At 42.2% G+C, this 24,954-nt stretch overlaps 1 protein-coding gene across 1 annotated transcript in view; it reads left to right on the top strand.

Moving 5' to 3' along the window:
• The first annotated feature begins 11,567 nt into the window (after positions 1–11,567).
• LOC139752607 (sulfoquinovosidase-like) overlaps positions 11,568–24,954 on the top strand; it is a 35,934-nt gene continuing 22,547 nt past the window's right edge. The window contains exons 1-3 of the mRNA XM_071668362.1: positions 11,568–11,759; positions 21,171–21,365; positions 22,093–22,291. Of these exons, the coding sequence (XP_071524463.1) occupies positions 11,628–11,759; positions 21,171–21,365; positions 22,093–22,291 (526 nt within the window). The 5' untranslated portion in view covers positions 11,568–11,627. The remainder of the gene's footprint in view (positions 11,760–21,170; positions 21,366–22,092; positions 22,292–24,954) is intronic.

Raw genomic sequence — 24,954 nt, 5'->3', positions numbered from 1 at the left:
GAATAATCAACAAACTTATGCCTTTGCCTTTGTACAATGGCACTATGCATACATTCCGCCAATCCTCAGGCACTTCATCATGATCCATACATACACTGAATATCCTCACCAACCTTCCAGCAACAGAGTCACCCACTTTCTTAATAAATTCAACTGCAATAGCAACCAAACCCGCTGTCTTGCCGGATTTCTTCTTTTGCAAATCTTTCACCACCTCTTCTCTCTTAATCAAACCATTCTCCCTGACTCTCTCGCTTCGCACACCTCCCCGATCAAAACACTCTACATCTGCTCCTCTATTATCAAACACATTCAACAAACCTTCGAAATACTCACTCAATCTCCTTTTCACTTCATCACTACCTGTTATCACATCCCCCTTTGCCCCCATCACCGATGCTCCCAATCGTTCTCTTGTCTTACGCACGTTATCTACTACCTTCCAAACCATCTTTTATTCTCCCTGGAGTTTAACGATACTCTCCAACTCCCAACTCTCATTTGCCCTCTTTTTCGACCCTTGCACCTTTCTCTTGACCTCCTGCCGCTTTCTTTTATACATCTCCCTGTCATTTGCATTCCTTCCTTGCAAGTATCGTCCAAACGCCTTTTCTCTTTCACTAGCAACTTTGCTTCTTTATCCCACCACTCATTACTCTTTCTAATCTGCCTACCTCCCACCTTTCTCATGCAACATGCATCTTTTGCACATACCATCACTGCTTTCCTTGATATATTCTATTCCTCCCCTACTTCCCTCACGTCATTTGCTCTCACCTTTTGCCATTCGACACTCAATCTCTCTTGGTTCTTCCTATTACAAGTCTCCTTTACAAGATCACTTACTCTCACCACTCTCCCCCCAACATTCTCTCTTCTCTTTTGAAAACCTCTACAAAACTTCATTGTCGTCTCCAAGATAGTTATCAGACATCCCTCCAGCTGCCCCTCTCAGCACATTAACATCCAGAAGTCTCTCTTTAACATGCCTGTCAGTGAACACGTAGTCTAATAATGCCCTTTGATCATTTCTCCTACGCACTTACGCATACTTACGTATATTTCTCGTTTTAAACCAGGTATTCCCAATCACCAATCTTCTTCGTCACACAAATCTACAAGCTCTTCACCACTTTCATTCACAACACTGAATACCCCATGTGGACCAATTATACCCTCAACTGCCACATTTTTCACCTTCGCATTTAAATCACACATCACTGATACCTGTTCCGTGCACCAAAGCTCCTGACGCACTCACTCAGCTGCTCCCAAAACACTTGCCTCTCATGATCTCTCCTCTCATGACCTTGCGCATAAGCACCAATAATCACCCATCTCTCTCCATTCAATTTCAATTTTACCCACATCAATCTAGAATTTTCTTTCTTACATCCTATCACACACTCCCACAACTCCTACTTCAGAAATAATAATACTCCTTCCTTAGCTCTTGCCCCCTCACTAACCCCTGACTTTACTCACAAGACTTTCCCAAACCATTCTTCCCCTTTTTCCCTTGAGCTTCATTCCACCCAGAGCCAAAACATCCAGATTTCTTTCACCAAACATACTACCTATCTCTCCTTTCTTCTCATCTTGGTTACACACACACACACACACACACACACACACACACACACACACACACACACACACACACACACACAGACACCCTCGGCTGAGCCTTCGAGGAAGATGAGCACTCCTCGCTTGACTCATTCTGTTTATCCCTTTAGAAATTGAAATACAAGAAAGGAAGGGTTTCTTGCCCCTCACTCCCTCCCCCTTTAGTCGCCTTCTACAACACACGGGGAATACGTAGGACGTATTGTTTCTCCCCTGTCCCCAGGGACATATATAAAGGATCACGATATTAAGGTTGTAATGATAAGTGACTTCCTGGTTGAGGAAGAAACTGTGATCCTGTCGGTGCCACGACCAGTGGTGTCCGGGAGGGCTGATCAGAATGGAACCTATGGTCATAATTCACAACATCCTGACTGGTGTACACAAGAACCCATGTACTGATGATTGCAGAAAGTTTGTAAAAGATGCATAAGTATTTTCATATTGTCCTTTGAATTAGAGAAAAGAATACTATTCACGTATCTCCTGTGTGATGCACAGGATGACTAAAAGGGGCGAGAGTAGGAAGCTGAAAATTTCTTTCCCAAAGCAAGGAAAGAGGAAGGAAAAAAAGCTAGGATATTTTCTCGAAGGCTCAGTCGCCTGTTTCTGTACGCTACCATGCTAAGTCGGAAAATGGCGAACAGGGATATAAGAAAAATCTCTCTGCATAGGCAAAGTGAAGATATTCTTTGAGGACGGGTCTGTGTAGAGCATGAAAGTTGTCATATGGATCTTTTGTGAGTGAGGCAGACTGAGAAGATGGTACGAGGAGAAGATGACTAGTGACTAGATTTTACTTCATAGAACTAGTGAAAGTTGGAGGAATAGGATAACGTCACAGGTGTCTATTGTCTATATGGAGATGCAGGCTTTTATTAGAATGAGTAACAATAGATATAAAAAAGCTATCTTTCCATAGCACTTATACTAAAGCAAAAAAAAAAAAAAAAACATAGTGAGGAAAAGATTTTGTGAGCTGGAGAGACCTGGTAGAGTAGCAGAGGAATGGTTACAAGACGATAGTTCTTCAAGGTCTGGTGGCTTCCAGGTTAACGTAAACGATAGGAACGGACTATCACACGGAGATCAAGACGTAATCTACTGTACTTACTGGATTTCTTGTGGTTGATGTGAAACATGGAGGTGATTCTGGATAACCAGTTTCATTCTGCCTCCTCTCATTTCGAACCCCCAGCTCAGAAGCTCTCATGTCGGCATGAGCAGTTACAGACCAGGTGCCGCTGGAGGTACCTGGGTCAAAAGACGCGCGGGAAATTATGTTTACGTCGTAAGTCTGGTATTTCTTCTGTAGCGATTACCAGCAAGTGTGGCCCAGATGGGATTAGCCTTAAGCTGGTGTCGGCGGACCCATCAAGATGTCTTATGCTCTGTCTTATGAATGGAATTTGTCGTTCCCAGTAGTCCGCAGAGGAAGACACAGTACAGCTAATGCCACAAGTGGGAGGGGGCTAGATGGGGGTTGGTGGTATTGTTGGGGATGGGGGGGGGGGGGGGGGGCAGTAAAAAGACGGTGTGTGTGTGCGTAAATAAATGAAAAATAAAAGAAATAAATTATCAGATGTAGGTAGCCATTTGGCTAAAAATACACAATCAAGGTATTACATATAATACAGAATTGGTAGGTTATGATAGTTACTAGTTAAGTAATCATATCAGAGATTAAGATTAGAGTGAGTTGGATATTTCCACACTTTAGATAAACATATGGTTGAGATACATTTAGATAGCCAGGGTGTCAGATACACAGGGATGTTTACAGACTAATTAGTGTTTCATGCATTATGAGCCCGACTGAACACTAACTGATGAGTAGTTACAGTAATACAGCAGTTAACATAACACATAACCAAACAGAAAACTGATCTGTTCACTTCCATAACTAAACATTTGTTCATGAATAGCTTATGAAGTTCACGATGGTAGGTATGTGACTGCCCATATATGTGTGTACGACCTCTTATTGGAACAAGTCAATTTCAGTGACGAACGGCGGTCACTGGTGGAGAGGCGCCGGGGGTAAGAGGTCTCTGTGAAAGGGGTGTCAATAATTTGTTGCCAAACTGTCGTAAGAGCTGTCGATGTTGGTCGGAGATGGTGGGCAGGTTTATTGAGAAGGATCCAGGATGATTCTGCATTTCCTTTTCTGCACCCTTTCTAGCTGGTCCTTCTATGTAGCTGTAAGTGAGGAGGACCAGGCTGGGGAGTCGTAGGTGAACAGGTAGAATAAAGATGGTGTATACATTCTTGAGCTCAGTTGGTGAGACGCCTAGCAATCTTAGTCGCCGGAGAAAGTAAAGACAGTATGAGAAGAGTTAATGATAATGATGACATGATTCTTCCAGTTTAATCCGTCGCCAGTTGTAACACCAAGAAGTTTAAAGTCCGTAACTACCCAGAGGATGTCACAACCAATTGTCATGTCAGGTGTCAGGATGTTGTCTGAGCCAAGGCTGAGATGTACGTATATTCATCGTCATGGTGTGGTCCACTCCTGAAGGTTGTTGATGATGTGCTGAAGGGTAGTGAAGTTAGGAAACTTGTTGTTGTTAAGGATGCCAAAGGTGGAATCGTTTACGTACTTCCAGTGGTTGTTTGTGTCCTTCAAAGCGTCACTGATAACGATGAAGAAGCAGAGCGGCCCCACCCATCTTGGTGCCTTGTGGTACACCACATGTTAGGGGTAGTGATGACGGTGTTATAGTTCACCAAGTCGAAAGCCTTAGTGAAGTCTACGAAGATGAGTACCATCGAGCTTTTGTGTTTCTCCAAGTTGCGGTAAACCAAGTCTAGAAGGCTGACAAGGCAATGGGTGGTGTACGAAGGCTTCATATTTCCAAACCTCTGAGGATCTATTGAATCAGCAGTGTCAGCATAAGTCCAGTCAAAAACAAAACTCGCAAATTAGACTTGGATTTTGAGAGATTGCAACAGATCGGAAGCTATTAAAAGACTCTGGGTTGTTCGATTTGGGTAGTGGAGTGACCTATGCTGTCTTCCAAGCTGTGGGGCATTTAGATTATTTGAGTGAAGTATTAATTATGGCGGTTAGTGGTGCAACTAATTCATGGGAGAATTTCTTGTGTACTTCCACTGAAAGTTTGCATCTGGCAGGAAATTTGTTTTGCGATCTTAACATCTGACGGGATAACCGCTGCCCATCTTCAGATGACAGAGTTGTATGTGTGTGTGTGTGTGTGTGTGTGTGTGTGTGTGTGTGTGTGTGTGTGTGTGTGTACATATAGGAGCAAAGCAATGGTAGATATATACAAGAATAAAAGACGGGGCAACATGTTTACTTATCACACACTAATAGTAATCAATCACACGCACACACACACACACACACACACACACACACACACACACACACACACACACACAAATGATTCTTCACTTCCTCCTCCTCACTCATGAAGAGAGATGGTCCGCCGCTGGAACTCTTTTCTAATGATAAACTGCTTTGCATTGCACGAAAAGACTCGGGTATACAAGATGAAGTGGCCCCAGTGCGATGGAAAGAGGGACACATGAGGATAAGTCATTTACCGAGTGATCCCCCTGAAATGGTTGGAGCGCCTCTCTTGATTGGGAGACTTTCCACCGCCTCCGTTCCTCCCATAGCCACAGGGATGGGTGACCTTGGCCTGTTGTCAGTGATAGAGTGTGTGGGTAGGCAGCAGCTGTGGTGTTGGTGGTGGTCGTGGCTATGGTGGGTCTCTGTGCTCCAGCCACCACACAGCCTCACTCCTGCCTCCCGGTAAGTCATCACCAGCAGCAGCACACAGTACGTTCCCACACTCTGCTCCACCTGTGATACGATTATGAACTAGGTTTTTTATATCACTTTCGAAGGCAATATAACGAGCCTCATCATGTGTGAAAGAAGATATTAATGAATCAGTTCCTTCAGCAGATAACCTGTTCACAGGTCAATAGTTCTTTTGATATAAGTTCAAATTAGGTGTCTATATGAGCTTGAGTCTGTCGAACACACGAAGAAAAATGTGGAACTCTGGTCAGTAATTCTGATGACTTTCTTGGCTAATTTACAACTTTGGAAGATAATGATTCCCGATCAGCTTTCATCAGATGTGAAATATTTTCGTTATCATTAAAGTGTGCAACGTATGATTATGATCATGGAATTCTTAACGGCTCTTACAAAACCGTATTTCAAAAAAGTAAAAAAGTAAGCTAAGTTTCCATTCAAAAAGTGTTCATACAATCAAACCCAACACACTATCCACACATCTTACACATTATACTCAATATTCACATTAAAGAGCCAGTACAGTCACACACGGGGCGACCTGAACCGATAATGACACTCGGAATTTTTTTTTTTATGTTGAAGGCTCCAGTCACGGACAGAAGTCCACATAAAGGCTGGGCCTTAATTGAAATATATAGTGACCCATGAAACAGAAAAAGAAAACACAAGGGAAAATATTGACGAATTTTGGAGGACCCGAAAAAACCTGTCTTTTGAAATGTGTCATTTCATAGCTATTGGGAAAGACATGAAAAGGTTGAGAGTTCCAAAGCTTCGACGTATAGGGAAACAAAGCAGTTGTCAAAACGGATCAGCCTTGAGTTGTTGATGCCCACACAATAACCATGTGACGCAGCAGCTTGCTGAGTATTGCATGGTCTAGCTAATGGTGTGGGCACACAAGCAGCCAGCTCTCAGGAGCAAAATCCAAAGTAATACCCATAGAAGAGGGAAGTGAACCAACATTGTGGCGTAGGGCAAGGTGGTCAAGTTTAGAAGTTAGCCTGAGACAGTTTATAAGTCGGACCGCTTTCGAGTCAGCGCTGTTGAGTATGGATGCAGAACTAGAACTACACCAAATGTGAGAGCAGTACTCCATACAAGGACAGATCAGTTCCTTGTGTAAATGGAGCAACTGTTCAGAAGAGAAGTTTCGACATCCAAACAGGACACCCAGTTTCTTAGAAGCAAACGTGGCTATTCCCGTTACGTAGGATTTCCAAGAAAGAGTGGATGTTACAGTAATACCAAGTATGTTACTTAGTCAAGAGGTGGAATTACAGAACTGTCAAAGGAGAGATGAAAGTTGTGAGGAGTTTTCAATAGAAAGATGGGTTGAAATTGGGTCTTAGAGGCATTAAACTTAATAAGACTTTGTGTACCCCACTGAGATATCCTGTCCAAGTCTGAGTTTATTGAGGAAGCTGTGTCAACACGAGATGCAGATCGAGTGAGAGAGGAGGGAGCAGGATTGAAAGATGTGGATGAATGCAGTGTTGAGTCGTCAGCGTATGAGCGCAATGGATCATTATTGGTGGAGAGGAAAATCGTTTGAAAGAAAAAAAGAGAAAAAATGCACGGGACAGGACAGAGCTTTGAGGGACACCATTGTTGATGGAGAAAAGGGGGAGGTTGATCCATCAACAACTACAGAGCTAGATCTGTCGGAGAGGAAGCTAGAAATGAAGAAGTAAAGTGAGGGAGGGAAGCCAAATGAGGGGAGCTTAGAGATGAGACCCCGATGGCACACTGTCAAAAGTCTTAGATATGTCAAGGGCAACTACACATGATTGCCCAAAATTTTTCAGAGATGATGACCAGACATTAGTAAGATAGGAAAGAATACTACCATTGAATCTCACCTCACTGAAGCCATACTGGTGATGAGAGAGGTATACGTCATTTTTTCCAATAATGCCACCCTAAGAATGGTTGTTGCAGACAAAAGCCCATGCCAGGCTTGACCTGGCGAATCCTTACACACACACACACAACAACACACACACACACACACACACACACACACACACACACACACACACACACACACACACACACACACACACACACACACACACACACACACACACACACACACACATACACACACACACACACACACACACACACACACACACACACGTTCCTTCTCACGTAATATGTAAACTATGACATCAGTAAAGGATATGACACATGATTATCTTTACCTGTCCTAGTTACCTGTCCTCCAGGTTACCCGACTTCCAGATTTTCAGGTTACATGTTCCCTGGTTACCTGTATTCCGGTTACCTGTCCTCCCACTTACGTCTCCCCCTTGTTACCTGTGCCCCTACGTACTTGGTCGTGTGTCACCCTATCCTCCAGTCACCTCTCCTCAATGTTACCTGTCCCCCTGGTTACCAGTATTCTGATTACCTAAAATCACATATTTTCAATGTACTTTCATATGATGTCGACATTGACAATGTCATCCTTCCTTTTATTCCATTCACTCATTACTCTTCTTCTGTAAAAGTCCTTTATATCTTTCTGAACAAGTTTCTTGTTCAATCTCTTGTGCCATTGGCTGTATCATCGCATCTTCCCCCAAGGTGTTCACTGTCTCCGTCATCAAGCTGGTTTATCACCTTATAGGTTGTGATCAGGTCACTGCTTGGTTTCCTCCCTTCAATGCTGGAGATATCTAAGACTTCTAGCCCGTAACTCCCTGCAACTTATTTACTGTACAGTCTTTGTTGCCCTACACTGGACATTGTCAGTAAGTTCTTTGTGTTTCTTTACGTGCATTAACCAGACTTGAGAAGAACCTTCTACTTTTGGCCTAAGGTAGGATCTGAACAGTTTGTTGAATATTTTTTCATCCGTTTACTTGAATGCAATTCTAACATTTGCCAGTAGACAGTCTGCCCTTTTGTTGTCTTCTTAATGTGAGACTGGCAACAAGTTCAGGGCAACGTCGACCCCAATTCTCTCTCTAATGGAAATACATGCAGCTTATTTTCCTGCTATACAGTACTCATATTGGGTCCTTCCTGACCTGTTTTCCATCCTTTCCCATAAACCACTTGTAGATGTAAACCCTCCAGGACACCGTCTGCTAACGCCGGTCGAGAGCTGTGGGCCAGTGACCATCAGGCAATTGACATTTCGACTTGAACTTACACAAAACAGCCGCTCCGTAAACAACAAACCCTAATTATGTAGCGTCGGAGAACAACATTGTTCAGGGATATAGTCACTCATCCGCCATTTTATCCTCCTCATCCCTCCCATGATTCCGGCACACACTTCCCGCTCAATACCAACACATATTCCCGACAATATAATATTTCAACAGCCAGCAATTTCTAACCTGCCAAAAAAATGGATGAGTTATTGACAACTGTGTATGCCAGTCATCTCGAATATGGCAGTATCCTCGACGTGTCTGCAGACAGAAGACGGACAGGATTGGCTTTTTATAGTATATAAGTATACGTAATACAGTATATGATACCAAAAGATATATTACCTAGGCAGCCAGCAATATCTATCCTGCTAAGGAAATGGATGAAATATTGGCAGCTGTATACAGGGGTTACTCGCACTGCGTCTGGCAACTTCGGTGAGTTATCAGACAAGAGAGATAGAACCGAATATAGGGACATATGTGTGCTTATTAAAGTATGATATTTTCCAATAAGTATACTATCTTAGCAACCAGTACTTTTCTATTCTACCAAAGAGAATAATAGATTGCTGGCAAATGTGTGCAGGGGTTAGTCATCGTGTGTCTGATAACCTCCTTCTCGTGTTTGTAGAGAGAAGACAGGACTCCATCTTTATTGTATAGCAGATGCATCAGACCAATTTCGGAGATTTTCCATGGCCTCTTGTGACGCTGTGCAATCCTCATCGCCTTGCCTTTCCTATCGAAGGCCCAGCTTACTAGGGCGTCGGTCTAACTTCGGAGAACCTATAAACTATTCCTGTTTCCTCTTGAGGTCATTTGCCAACAGTCCTATCCACACCATTGCTGCTGTCCCATGGCTTCACTTCACACCTCATCCTTAACAAAGGACGGTCTGATGGTAGGTGTCTGATCTTGCCCAAGGGCGACCCCTGCTTATGAAGGGTAGGGGCATCAGCTTTGCTTAAGAGTGACACCCTAGATTATGCAGGGGCTACAACATTGCCACAGGTTGGAGTTTTTCTAAGGCCTCTTGTAAGTTGGTGCAATCCTCCTCGCTTTTAACTTTCCTCGTGACTCTGTCATCATCCGCAAACATGATCAGGCAGGAGGACAATCTCTCTGGAAAGTCACTCACTCAGATTAAGATGAGCAATGAACGTAGACAACCTCTCGCGACATGTCTCTAGTGACCTTGACACTTTCGAGAAGGCTCCCTAGACAAACGTCCTTTGTTCCTATTCTAAGATAATCTATCCACTGGAGATCCAGCTTCTTTACAAGCTTTATTTTTCATGGAATGTCAGATGCCTCTGGGCGGTCTAGATAGAGACAATCCACCCAGCCTTCTTCTTTGTTCAAAACAGAGCTCACTCTTTCGTAGAAACCTAACAGTTCGTTGCAAATGCTCTTTTCCCTTAACCATATTGTCTATTAGTTAGCTGGTCTCTCCTTTGCAGGAAGTCATGCAAGTTTCATTATGATTATTTTCATTTCCAATCTGTGTGACTTGTCTGTAGTTTAGAGAATTGTGACCTTTGCCAAATTCCTGTCTTCTGGCACTTTGTCTTTCTCCAGCGACTTCTTGAACAACATTTCAGTGATCTGTGAAATTTGTGTGCACACATCCTCAGCACATATGTAGAAGTTTCATCATGATCTTGAGTACTAAATGGTTCAAGATCCTTTCGTATTGTATCTATTTTGTTCTCTGTATTTCAGTGATTTCCTCCTCATTCCATCTCACTTGTTACCTCTCCTCCTTGGCTACCTGCCTTCCGTGTTACCTGTTCCCTGGTTAGCTCCCCTGGTTACGTGTACCCGTAGTCACCCCTTTATCTGTCCTGGTTATCTCTCCTGCTGGTTACTTGTTACATAGATATGTAGTGTCATCCACTGGAGATATGGTTCTTGAAGCTTTGGTTACGCGTCACTTGTGGCTTTGGTGCCAAGTTACTCATGCCTGAGGGAACAAGTTACCTACACCTATGGTGACACGTTACCAGTGAATTTGGTGACACGTTACCTGTGGCTGTGGTGACACTTTACCTGTAGCTATCGTGACACCCTATCTATAGCTAAGTTGTAACGTTTCCTATTGCTGTGGTAACACGTTACCTTTAGTTATGGTGACACATTATCTGTAGCTATGGTAACCCTTCACCTGTACCTATGGTGACACCTTGCCTTTGGTTAAGGTGACGTGTTACCTTAGCTACGTTGTGATGTTACGTATAGCCATGGTGACGGTGTACTTGTAGCTGGGATGATGTGCTGTCATTAGCTGTGGTTCTGTGTTATACTTAGTAACGTTATCTATAGCTCCGTTGACGTGTTACTTGTAGCTATGGGGAAACGTGTTGCCAGTTGCTGTGGTGACGTCACCTGCTGCTGTGATGTTTTACTTGTAGCACTGATGACAAGCTACAATTTTCTTCTTGTGACATGTTATCTGTAGTTGTAGTGACATGATAACCTTGCTGTACACTTGCTAAGGACTGATGAACCCTATTGCTGTGGTAAATAGTTGGCTTAGGCCTCCAGCTGAGTGATACGTTATGTGTGGAAGAATAACTGATGCAAGCCTGTGTTGTATCCTACGGCGGATATTTGAGTCTGGTTACTACCTGGTCAATTACAGTCATATCTCTCATCCTGGGCGATAGGATGACTCAGCTTTCATTATGATGTAATATTGGAAAGTGTTGTAGCAAGTATGACGAACTGAGTGATCAGATATCTGTACAATCTCTGATAACATATTGGCCTCAGGAGGTAGGAAATTTTTCAAAGATATAAATTCAGAAAGCAAATATTCCAAAGACATCTACTACCTCCTGAAGAGATGAGAGTTATCATTTGAGTGACGCCGACACTGTACCAGCGTCAAATATTCAAACGTAAACTGAATTGTTTATGTACATTTTTGTATTGATATTAGTAGAATGTAAAAAAAAAATTCCTTCACACAGCTACACACCAGACAGACATCCAACCAATTTTGAGGGAACCAGTGTCGGAGTACGGGGTTCATGGCGGAGACGAAAGTGAGGAGCCTCGGAACCTTCCTGTTACTACTGTTCCTGACAGCGACGCTGACGACGGCCGAGCTCAGTCTTGTGTACAACGAGGATGGATTCTTCATCAGCGTCTACGGTAGGGAGGTAAGTTGCAACTTTACAGGAAACGTCGTGGGAGAAGATGCGAGTCTTCAAAACTGTGTGACAGTCGTAGGGGAACGTTATGGAACATGATCCTGTGATGCAGTGTACCAGAGTACTCTGCTTTAGGGTGACCACGATCAAAAGATGTCTATGTATTTAAAGAAAAGGCGTAGAGTCAGCGAGGGGTGAAGTAATGTTACCTGGAATTTTTGAGGATGATGTAGGTATACATAAAAGAGCAAGATCGTCTCGCTTAAACTCAAGATCAAACCAGCCTCATCTAATTAAAAGACAGTAGTGGATAACGTTGCTTATTCTCTAGTGCTATTTCAAATGAGCTAGGGAGGTTAGGTTTCTGATTATACCTGTATTTCAGCAAGTACAATTTTTACCTATGTTACTCATAAACAGTTCTCTATGAAATCAAAGAAAACGTTAACTTTAGTGTAGACTTTAAAAGGCTTTCTGAGAACTCTCTCATGACTAGAATATTAGAGATCAGGATTAAACATATATTCTTTTATGTAAAGAAATCAGAAACATGGCAAAGATCCAGCTTAGGGGCACCACAAAAATAACTTAAGGATCTGGAAGGAATGCGTATTCATGGGCTACTCATACTTAATACAAATGTTTTGGACCAAGGGAACTGATTTGGAGCATTATTCCTTTATCCAACGATAACAAATGTGACTGTAGAAAAGGTTATAATGATCACGGCAAATGTGGATCAAAAGAAAATGGAACGCTTTTCGAAATTAATGGAACCTATGATTTCACCTATCTTCACCTGGTAACTAAAACTTTCGTATTTTTGATGTTATTGGAAAAAAAAGATTATGTGAATGTCAGGATTCCAAGGAATTTATTTACTAAAAGGACCTGATAGAAAAGTTTTCATAATTCACCATATTTTAGCTTAAATTAGGGTAACAGCTTAGCCATTCCTTTACTTCTCTACTCTCCCATTTTGAATTTTGGATATGTACTTTGCATCATCTCTTTCCCTATTATTTCTAAGGTGAGTGAGTATATATTGGTGTATCTTGCGTTGCTTGACCACTGGTACATATTGTAAAGGCTGTTTGGACAGAATTGTGCGCCAAAATGACCGCGGGAGAACTCAACCCGGCCGTGCGTGTCCGGCTCTACTTTGGGACACTTTGCTGTCTGATAAACTGCCTTATCTTTAGTCTTCTTTTTCGTTTTTTTTTTAGGAGAAAGGGAAGGTGGCTATAGTAGCGCTTGTTTGTGGTGCTACGCCATCCCAGAATCTAGGGTCTGGCTCCCGAAGCCAGTCACTGCTGCCGTAGTGGGTAGTGGTTGTGACCGACTTTTGTGTTTAAGTTATACAATGCTGGTTTGTGCTGATACATGCGACCAGTTTATCGACACTGGCTTCCTTCAATCCCTTCTTGATCTAGAAGGTTATTGATGGCCAGACTAGTGCTACTGAAATGGGCAGGAAACTGTCGAGTAGTAACCTTGTTAAAGTCATGCCTTCGATTCAAGTTTGCGGACCTATTAAGCTGAGAGAGTTCCTTCATGTGATGTTTTCGCTTCCATTCGTGCGACCATGAACACATGTAGAAGAATGATCTGTCCTGATGTCATGGACATGAGTGAGAACATTATGAAGGAACTTGCACACGTCCTGCTGCTCGATTCATCTCTAGATTCATCAACGGCGAGCGACTCATGGTAATCTCTTTACTTTCGGAAAGTCCAGATAACACGGTGGTATAGTTGTCGGATTCATTAAGACCATATGTGCCCAATGGCTTGCGATGTTACAAATGCCAAAAGTATGGCCTTGGTGATGAGTCTTGTACTCTTCCATCTCGACCTGGAAAATGTGCCAGCGAGGACCACGTTGCTGACAATTGTACGGCCAAGGTAGTACTTTACGTTAACTGTGGTGGCAACCACCCAAGCTCGTACCGAGACTGTCCTCGGTATACAAGTCTGAGAAAGAAGTCTACGCACTTAAGGCAAAGGAAAATATTTCATATGGCGAGCGGTGGAAGAGGGTGAAGGACTCTCACGCAACTCTGAAACATAATGAATCCTGGTGACGATTGCTATGCAAACTTCGCTAGTTGCTGAATCACGCGCCACGACTCCAGACGAATCCCTAACTAAGCAGACTGACACTAACTGGTGATAATCATGACAAAAACTCGTATGCCAAAAACACAAATTCACGTTCTCTACTAGACCCCTACACAAGTTGAATTAAATCAACAAAATTAACGAGAGAGTCTGTGTCGCACACCTGGTCGGTCCTGTGGCTTCGGTGATGAAGACTACCCTATCCAAATTTTACTCACTGGAATTAATGGAAACAATGGACGAGAAAACCGTCACCACTTCCAGGGGCCGATCCTATTTCCCTGTGGACTCCATCAAGTACAAAAAGGAAGAGAGCTCAAAAGGTTGAACGGCTAAAAGAAAATCTTACACTAATTTATTCAACATCATCATTGAATCTGCAGAGATCATATGATTAAGCAAACGCAGCTGTCACTGTTGATTGCAGTGTATAGACCATCAGTTATTTGTCCAGTGCATTCGACTGTGCCGTTTTGAATAACCAACACCCATATCGAACAGATGAAGATCATGGGGTAGCTATCTATACACACCAAAGCTTACCCCATACAGGAGTGACTTTAGATTCTACTCTAGAAGCCTTCGAATGTAGAGTGAAATTTGATGATATGTACTTGGCCAATTGTTCAATTAACTTTCCCAGTTCCAACAAACTTGAGGATGATAAACTCACCAGACTTATCAGTCAATTACTCCACAAAAAAATCACTTCCCAGAGATTTCAGCGCTTATCATCATTAGTGGGGAAGTATGCTGGCAGACCTCGTGGGAAAGAAATGGTAAGTCATATCATTCATTCTAATCTCGCTCTTTTACACGATGGTAGATGAACTCGTGTAGATGATCGGACAAGAAACATCTCAGCCATCGACCTGTCTCCGTCATCCAGATATACTAAATGACCTCAACTGGGGTACATGCGACAACAACTTGGGAAGTGACCAACTCCCAATCTGTCTTTCTTATACATGCCACACTAGTACCAGGCGATCTCCATTTCGATGTAATCATAAGAAAGGAGATTGTGTGTGTCTGTTTCAAGGATGGTCGTCTTAGATATATCCGGTGATAACAATGATACAAAGGTTAACAATGAAACTAGCGCTATCCTTCGGGCTGCTGAGCCTCAATTCCTAAGATAAGTACAAATTCCACAAAGCGAAGAATCCTCTTGTGGAAACTGAATTGCCGAAATGTACTGCGTGAGTGCAATAACAGATACAGGATTTTCGACAACGTCTTCACACACCAACCTCATTATGTACAAACAAGCCAGGGCTCAGACAAGAGGAACAGGACGATAAGCCAAAAGAAACTCCAGGTGTGGCTATGTATCACCTATTAATATGGAGACTCTCATCAGTCAGCTCTGGTCCACACTTAAGCAAATAAGATGAGAATACAAACACCCCTCCATCTTACCACGCAAGACGGCACCATCGACGACCCAGTTGACATAGCCAACACTATCGCCAGGAGATTCTCAGACGTCATACCGAGCAAACAGTGATTGACTTTGCCACAGAAGATGAAAATACCATATAATAATACCTTTACCCTTAAGGAATTGATTCTTGCCCTGAAATACTGTAAAGGTTCCATCCCGGGACCCAGCGGGATAACCCACGAGACGATTTAGCATCTTAGTCAGGCCAACCGGACTAAGCTGTTGGCATTGTACAATGAGATTTGTACGTCTAGAACATTTCCAAACTCATGGCACTTTGCGCACGTCATCCCCATCCCAAAAGGTTCTTGGCACCTTACTAATATCAATTCGTTTCAACCTATTGCATTGACGAGCTGTATTTGTAAGGTTATGGAGAGAATTGTTGATAGAAGGCTTAATCTTTAAATAGACTCACAGGGTTTATCAAATGATCAACAATGTGCATTCCTTAAACAAAGGAGCATAATGGATTGTTTACTGTAATGAGAACATATAGAATTTTAGACACTTTTGTATAAAAAGTTTTTTGATTGGATTTATTTTCTAAGATTTGGACAAAGCTTTTGACATATTATAGCGAAACGCAGTCGTAAGCAAACTTAATGCTGCGGATTTAAAAGGTTATTTGCCCATTTTCATTTTCAACTTTCTAAATAACAGAATATATGCTGTCAAGATTGGTGCATCTAACGTAATCTCGGACACATTTGCCCGAGAAAATGGGGTGCCGCAAGGCAGCGTTCTGAGCCAAACATAATTTGATATAAAGATTAATGATATTCTGTCTCCAGCTTCCGTCCCTCGAAACCTTGAATACTCACTTTATGCTGATGATTGTACAATGTGATACTCCTCGTCTAAAGCACAATATTCGGCTGAACGGATTCATGTTGCATTTGAGTCCGTCTTCATTGGGCGCTACAGTGATTACTTAAATTTTCATGAGCTAAAAGTGTTGCAGTTGTTTTTACCCAAAAAGATAAATTCCCGGACTTACAGCTAAAATTACACAACAACCCGATTACCTTTTGCAATAACGAATGGTTTCTTGGATTAAATTTTGACCAGAGATTTAATTGGAAACAGCATATTGATTATTTGATAGCAAATCGTAATAAAATGTATATTAATTATTTGATAGCAAATTGTAATAAAATGTAAAATATTCTCAACTATCTTTCGGGATCATTTTGGGGAGCCAACAGAAATCATTTATTAATGTTGTACAAAGCCCTTATTAGAAGTGGACTAGACTATGGCTCTCAGGCGTTTGTTTCGGCGAGCGACAATACCCTGAGAGGGTGGAATGTGTTGCAAGGTCTGCGAATGTGTCTTGAAGCTCTGCCATGTGCTAGAGTTCCGCGATTGCAACCTAAGGCAAATGATCCTCCGTCCTAGCTGCGTCGAGATGAATCAACATTAAGATGTGGTATTCTGATGCCAGGAGAAGGAACACTACTGCCTGTCTCCTGGCTCAACAATACAAGCAGTTCGTCGAGAGAGGCGCCAGGCCCCTGGCCTTCAGAATACACTTCCTCAGTGAAAATTCTGGTCTGAAAGTGCAAGAAGTGGACACGTTGGTTTGGAATAATGTATCTTCGTGTGAGATGTCTATAATATAAGTTAATACGAACTGGTTCTCCGTGAGGAAAAGGAAGGCGCCGGAGAGTGAGGCACACCAGCAATTTCGTGGGGTCATTACAGATCGTTTGTCACATATGTCCACTTCTACACTAATTGCTCCATAACAGGTGAATGCGTGGTGCAAGCGTGTGGTCGACTGAATGATTTTTTACGTACAATTTTTTTTTCTTATATGGAATTATTTGCCATTGATAAAGTCACAGATTATATGATGTATTGAGTTCATACTAAATTAGTAATTTTCTCTGATTCGTTATTAGCTCATAAAGCTATAGACTCTGGTCATACGGAGTCAAGCGAAATTCAGGGCAACTTCAGTAATGAATAAGATTCATGTAACAAAGATGTTCTCTTGACTTCGGTGCCTGGTGTGTCATTTCAACATTTACGGCAATGAACAGGCAGGTTACAGGTTGGCTAAGTCGACCTCAGAACTCGAGGTGGTCGCTCCGATCCCTCGGGAGCTGGGGTCCTACCTTTCTTTGGGCAAGGAATCAGTTCTTCTTCTGTGGCAAAGTCAGTGGACCAGCCTGACTATCACATGGAAAATTGATAACCAACATGATGGAGTTAGTCATGTAAATTCGCGTGGAGAAAATAAGAGAGTTATACGACAAAGTACATTGCGTATATTTGCTAACAATAACAAAAGATTCCTTAAGACGTTTTACGGTTATGTAAGAAGCAAGAGAGTCATTATCCAGCAATTGATTACGAAAAACGGTGACTTGGTTCAAGACAACGAAGCCATTGCAAAAATATCAAATTACTTTTTTTTGGCATCTGAATTTACGATAGGAGGCACAACCCAAGAGAGGGGACCGTTTTTCAGTAAACTGACATAAAAACCAAAGATATACTTACGGAAGAAACGTTATGAAGGATTCGATAAATAAGATAATTAAGCCCTTGACTGCCCTTTTCAGTAAGTCATTAACTACGGGAAAAGTTCTAGATGAATGGAAGTTTGGTAATGTAACACCGATATTCCAAAAAAGATAATAAGTCACTTCCCAGAAATCATCGTCCTCTTATCTTAACGTTTGTAGCTGGGAAGCTTATGGGAACCATCATTCAAGATAGAATTGAAAACCATCTAGATCAGAGGACCACCACTTCATTAACGATTCTTAGCCTGGTTTTCGACAAAATTGTTCATGTCTGACAAATCTGTTTGATTTCTTTTATGATATAATCAACATGTGCGACGAAAGTAAAGCATTTAACATTATCTGTCTAGATTTTCAAAAAGCTATTGATAAGGTCGCCCATCAAAGGTTACTAGCAAAAATTAATTCACTTGGCACTGCAGGGATGTACTTCAGTGGATAGGAAATTGGTTGACTGGCCGTAAACAGAGTTGTGATTTATGGTCAAACCTCAGAATGGTTAGACGTAACAAGTGGAGTGCCACAAGGATCAGTCTTGGGACCGGTTCTCTTTCTAATATGTGAAAATGATTTTGATTATATGGGTTGGATTGCAAGATATGAGAATTTGCTCATGGTACAAAGCTGGGAAATAAATCTACGAATAAAGTTGAACGTTTACACCTTCAAACTGACACTGATGGCCTGGGCTCAGAGATGACAAATGAATTCTAATATCGAAAGGTGCAAAGTTTTATATATTGGTAGTATAAACGAACAGTAAGAAGTATGTTGAACAGCAAAATATTAGTGAGGAAAAAGTCTTGGGTGTAATAATCTCAGGTGCCCTAAAACCAAGTAAGCAGTGTACGGAAGCAATGAAAACAACGAACAAAATTCTTAGACTCATGAGCAAAGCCTTCGAATCTTGAGTCCAGGGAAATCATCCGTACTCTTTACACTTCACTGGTTCATCCAGATCTCGAGTATCGTGTTCAATGTTGGTTATCCTAGCTTGCAAAAAAGACATGGATAGAATGGAGAGAGCTCGGCGTTGAGTTACAAAAATGATTCCCTGACGGAGAAAAGATCCTACGAGAATAATCTAAACGACTTGAATCTCTTTCGCCTGGAAAACAGAAGGTTAAGAAGTGATCTTATACAAGTATTCAAAATGATCAAAGTGCTTTGATAATCTTGATCTATAAAGTTACTTCAGACTTGATGGGTCTAATTTTACTCGTCGTAATGGATACAGACTCTTGGGCAAGCGTTTTGCCTCGAGTTAGAAGTACTTTTATTCAGTTTTCATTGATTTGTCGGTCTATTTGCTTTTCTCTATAAGTTTAGATAGTGCTGGTAAGATCATTGTGCAGGGACTTTAGACAGTCAGAGATCAAAAAGGGTTCCAGGAATACTGGCTTTCCTTACAGGACACTGGCTGTTAAACCAAACAGACCAACCAACTACCCATTTAGTCTGAGAGTTGTTTGCTGATCGATTTTGCTATGTTTGTTGAATATGTTATTTTTTCCCAGCACATCCAATCAATATTGCGGGAGGAAGTTGACAGTGTAATTGGTATATTTCAAATTTGATACTGAAATCTGATGCAATTCTCCGCCACTTGGTGAAATTTGGTAAGGATTTCGTTGGTGCTGTAGATTTCTTGTTATCTTTACCACGTTTTCCCCCTGATCATATGCTTATGGCTATCACTTATACTTGTTCCTTTAATGATGGAAAATAATGCTACTAACCCGTCTCCCCTCGTCTAAATCGCGTCAGGTCTAGAGTTAAACTGATTCTCGTTTCATCCTAATTCATAGATTATTTTCATGTCATCCAGAACCTGGAATTTTACCAGAAGTATTATGCAATGTATCTCTATAATGATTACTGACATCTAAATAATTTCATTTTTTTGAGTCATGGTAAGGCTCTTTTAGATTAGGACGTGTTATATCCATTGGAGCTAAAGATTTGAAATTTCTAGGGAAACCTAAACTGAGTACTCAAGGATCGTACGTGGATTAGAAACTGACTAATTGCTGTAGTCAAAATCTTTGAGGGTAAAGCACGTACGAAATGTAACAAAGTAGCGAAGTGTAAAAAAAAGAAGCAGTTCAAATCATCGGTTATGATTCCTCTATATAGCAGCTTTAGTGTCTCTTGCAGCAGCAGAACCGCTCTTGTCTATCAAACACATGTTTACGTCTCAAGCGTTATCTCCCTCTTGATATACGTAAGTGATAACATCTTCAAATTCAGCAAGACGGAAACGCTATAACGATCTCACGAGGAACACACAAGTACTATGAACTTTGATTACCATTGATGTTCCTGTCTTAAGCTTAGCTTAGTAGACCCAGCGACAACCCTCTCTGCCATGCACAGTTGTCTTCACTTTGCTAACGGAACGATGGTTCACATCCATGATAATGGGAGGGAGTCAAACCCCATGTTTTCGAATAAAAGAAAAATGGACAAAGGTATAATGAGAGTATCATTTTTCTTTTGATCTTGGGGCATGGCAAGCAACTATGTGGGTGAACGTCCACAGAACAACAACACTATCGTACAATACAGGGCGATACTCCTGCTATCACGGAATAAAACAGGGACAAGCACCAAGGATGATGGCTACATTTCTCTCTTCATAACAGGTAGCGGTTTCACAATACCCATCAATGCTTTGTTCATGATAATTGGTCAATAACATTTTTAAGTTGTATAGATGGACAAAGATCTCATTTTTTGCTGGAGATGTATTGATACATGTTCATTCCTTTCTGTGGAGGAGAAGGGGGGACCACTCTGGATTTTCCCCATGTAGTACACTTGCCAGGCACCTTACATATTTGCCAGACATCACCAATGATCGCCAGGCTTCTGTGTTACTTGTCAGACATCTGCTATAATCACCAGGCAAATGAAACATTTGCCTGACACCAGACATACTTTTCTTGCATCTAACACACTTGCTAGACATCTGATACACTTGCCAGGTATTTGACACACTCCTCAGGCTTCTGCTACACCAATCAGAAACCTGACACACTCAACACACTTGCTAGGTATTTGCCACATTACCAGGTACCTGACAAACTCACCTGGCGCCTAACACACCTGCCAGGCTTCTGACACACTTGTCAAGCGTCTGACACAATTGCCAGGCACCTGGGACGTCTATCAGCCCTGGCTTCCTGATCATGTTCATGGATGGCGCTCATCTCGCTGTAAGGTCCTCATGTTTCCAGGTTCCTACAAACAGTTGTTATCCTCAGGTGCCCCACACAGATCCTCTTCGCTGAAACCGCTCCGTCTCCACCACAGGTGTTCCGCCACACGGAGGACGACCCTATTATCTGGATAGGTCATGGGAGGTCCAACTTCAGCGAACAACACGGCAACTTCGAGATCGAAGATGAGGTGTTGGTGAGGCGTCCTCTTCAGCGATACGAGGAAATCTCCGACTTGCCAGATTATATCCATTTGGCCTTCTCGTCTTCAGAAGACTCGAGTTTGACAGTAAGTCTTGTCAGGTGGTCTATGTGTGAAACTCCAAGTAAAGTAAAGCATTGTATCCCTGGTAGTCGGAGTCTTATGCCCCTACTAAAACCAGCGCCAGAGGGGCTTCGATATCAAGCCTCCTTGACGTGTTTGCAATAGATTTCTTCCAAATTATCAGTTAAGGTTGCAGCTTTGCCATCGTTCAAAGCATTGGCTTATAAGTCACATAAATGTATACAAACAAAGGCTGAACCGCAAGACTCCATGATTTCTAATCATTTAACGTGGACCTCACACCAGAGAAACAATCATCATAAGATTAAGACTTTAGTGTTTAAACTTTTGAGTGTTTTAGGTCAGAGTGTCTTTGTCTGATCTTGATTTGTTTCCGTAATATTCTTATTTCCTGATCAAACTTGTGCATTTAATGAAGGACGACTTTTGTTACCTAAACGCCAGCAGCTTGTTCTAGGTACATGAATATCTGCTTTGGTATATGTGAACATAGACAGTCTAGTTTCTTTCACGGAACCATCAATGGCTTGATATCTGAAAGTAGACGAAAAGAGATAAGGGGTTTTATATGGCGTTGGTACCATAATGACTCATTGCTATTGTTTGCCTCACTCTTCTGCTGTACCCATCACTGTGACGACCTGTTGCCATAAGGATACATCTCTATACATCTCTTACCTTGTCCATAAGATTCCCGTCTTATCATTGTCGACCTTCCTTTCAACCCCAGGTGGAATTGGCCATACGGGAAACTCCGGGTACCGGTGGGCACTCGCTGGTGAACCTCTCCACGTACACCAACACCACATACAGCCGAATGTGGGTGAGGCTCTCCGCGGAGGAGGCTGAGAGGGTGTGGGGCGCCGGAGAGCAATACACTTACCTCAACCTGAGGGGTCACGCCTTCCCGATCTGGACCAGCGAACAAGGTAGTGAGAGGAACCACAATAATGACCTGTTAATGAGGCAGTGAAAGGAACCACAGTGATGACTAGGTAACAAGGTAGTGAGATGAACCACATTGATGATCTGGTAATAAGGTAGTTAGAGGAACCACATCGATGGTCTGGTGATGAGGTAGTGAGAGGGACCACGTTAATGACCAAGTAATAGGGAAGTGAGAGAAACCACGTTGATGACTAGGTAGTAAGGTAGTGAGAGAAACCGTATTGATGACCAGGTAACAAGGAAGTGAGAAGGACCACACTGATGACCGGGCAACGAGGTAGTGAGAGGAGCCACATTGTTGACCAGATAACAAGGGAGTGAGAGGGACCCTGCTGACCAAGTAACTAAAGCGTCAGTCTGGGACAACCAGTGTCTTATTTGTGAAGACATTTTGCCTCAGTGCTGTTGTACTGACGAGGGCCCTGCCAGGGAGTCGCCATTCACGATATTCACACATTCACTAGTTCCAACAACGCATTTCTTATTTACTATTCATCCACTAGTTCCCCGTTCGGAGACACTTCCTTCACACCATTCTCAACCATACAGACCAGACGTTCGTTTCTTCGGTCAAGGAACATATTTCCCAGAGTGCTCAGGATCGTGTGAAGTTAAATACCAGGACTGTGGTAACTACAGAGAATTGTTTATTGCCGTGCCTATGGTTGTGATCTTTCTCTGTCAGTGACTGATGACTGTGTCCCCTTAACACTTTACTACGAGTGCGTCATCACTATTTGTTCTATCCTTCCTTGCGAGTGTGTCAAGTATGTATTTTTGAAGGCAGACATGTCTGTTCAGCGCTCTGTAGCTAATATGGCCAAGAAACTTTCTTATGATGCCTTACTGTTAATGTTTTGCACGTCCAACATGCAATCAAGACCTCACTAAAGACATAGTAATGAGAGATGAAAGTAGATATGTTCTTTACAGCGTAAATTATCAGTAGAGATCAGTGGGGACGAATGAGGACGTCACAAAGAAGATGGGTAATCTGTAAACTAGAATGGTGACGGTGAGGACGACGGTGGATAGAAGTGATCATTTCTAAGGGGTTAGGAAGAGGATAAAGCCTAATTCAGAGCGAAAGGTAATGGAAACAGAAGCAGACATTAGGTTGATAGTGGTGGGTGACGAAAAGCAAGAAGAACCTAGGTTCGCCATTGTCATGAAAGCCTTGGTCACATATTTAGATACAAAGTTTTGTGGTAGGAACAAAAATAGAGTTTGACTACGATCTCCTGCGGCTATGATGAAATCCTTAACAAAAGGTACAGGGCACTGAAACACTACTGAGGACACTGTTGTTGTTGCCAAAGCTAGGCCGAACATAGAGGTTGAGGATGGGTCAAAATAGATCCTTAAGAAATATAAGATAATAGAAAGTTTAAAGAAAGCCGTAGGAAGGTTATGTTAATTGGATGTCATCTTAAGAAGAATGTTAGGCATTTGTGGAGAATGTAACATACCTGTAAGGCTGGAGGATCGACAACATAGATCTCTGGCATAGTTTCAGTGGAAAGAGGAGCTAGTGTGCTAAAGATGGCCTGAGTTTTAACAGGGTTGGTAGAGCAAGGCCGGGTAGCATTTTTGACGAACGGATCCAACAGGAATTTGCCAGATTCATGGTAAATTTAGGTCTAACCGACCCTCGAGGTCATCTGTTAGTCATCTGTTGGGTCAGAGTGTCTCTCTCCAGCGACTTCAGTTTCTTCATCCAACCCCAGAGGTCTGAGGTACACTCAGCATAGCTTCCCGAGTCGATTTCTTTTTTTTTAACACCAGCGCCAGATGCGTAAACCTAAAACGCAATGAAGAGACGTCATGTGGTCTGTCAAAAACGAAAAAAAAACTAATAAAGAAACAATAGAAAGGTGGATAGATTCTGCAAAAAAGGAGCACATTGCTTTTGAATCAGCAGTTCCAGGATATACTGTTTTCTTTCTGGTGGTGGTGTTATTCTAACGTACGAGAGAGAGAGAGAGAGAGAGAGAGAGAGAGAGAGAGAGAGAGAGAGAGAGAGAGAGAGAGAGAGAGAGAGAGAGAGAGAGAGAGAGAGAGAGAGAGAGAGAGAGAGAGAGAGAGAGAGAGAGAGAGAGTTTTGAGCTAAAAAAAATAATGATGAAAAACAACGGTAAAGTAAGTAAAGGCAAATATGTTTAGCAGTCATATGTCGATAGATCCAATGCATTGTTTACTGAAATGATACAATGGACATCCAAAATTGGTTTAGGAAAACTGCAAATCCCCTAAAACGATGACCAGAAAATATTTGTCTGAGCTTTGTTATGCGGGAATGAATTCGTTCGTAACTAAGAAGTAAGCAGTAACTGCTGGAGACTCTGACAAATCCTAACATTGGCTGGGATTACCTGGGGAGTGACCAGGAGGTTCACAGACTGATTGATTTACCTGAAGACTGTCTCTCACGTCAAATGGTCAGACTCAGCTACTAACACGTTAGATCGAGCAGTGTTCCCACGCAAAGACACACTGTAACTAGCACCTGAGAGGTCGGTGAAAAGCCGACTAATAGGGATGATAATATTACAGGATTCACCTTTTACTGTAGTTTCGATTTTATAGAAAACGACCTCTTGATATCCAATTTTAGATCGGCAGATATTGATGAAATACTCCGCTG

This window comes from Panulirus ornatus, chromosome 13 (assembly GCF_036320965.1).
Source record: "Panulirus ornatus isolate Po-2019 chromosome 13, ASM3632096v1, whole genome shotgun sequence".
NCBI lineage: Eukaryota > Metazoa > Arthropoda > Malacostraca > Decapoda > Palinuridae > Panulirus > Panulirus ornatus.
The sequence above is the reverse complement of the archived record's forward strand: the minus strand, read 5'-3'. Positions and strand labels throughout refer to the sequence as shown.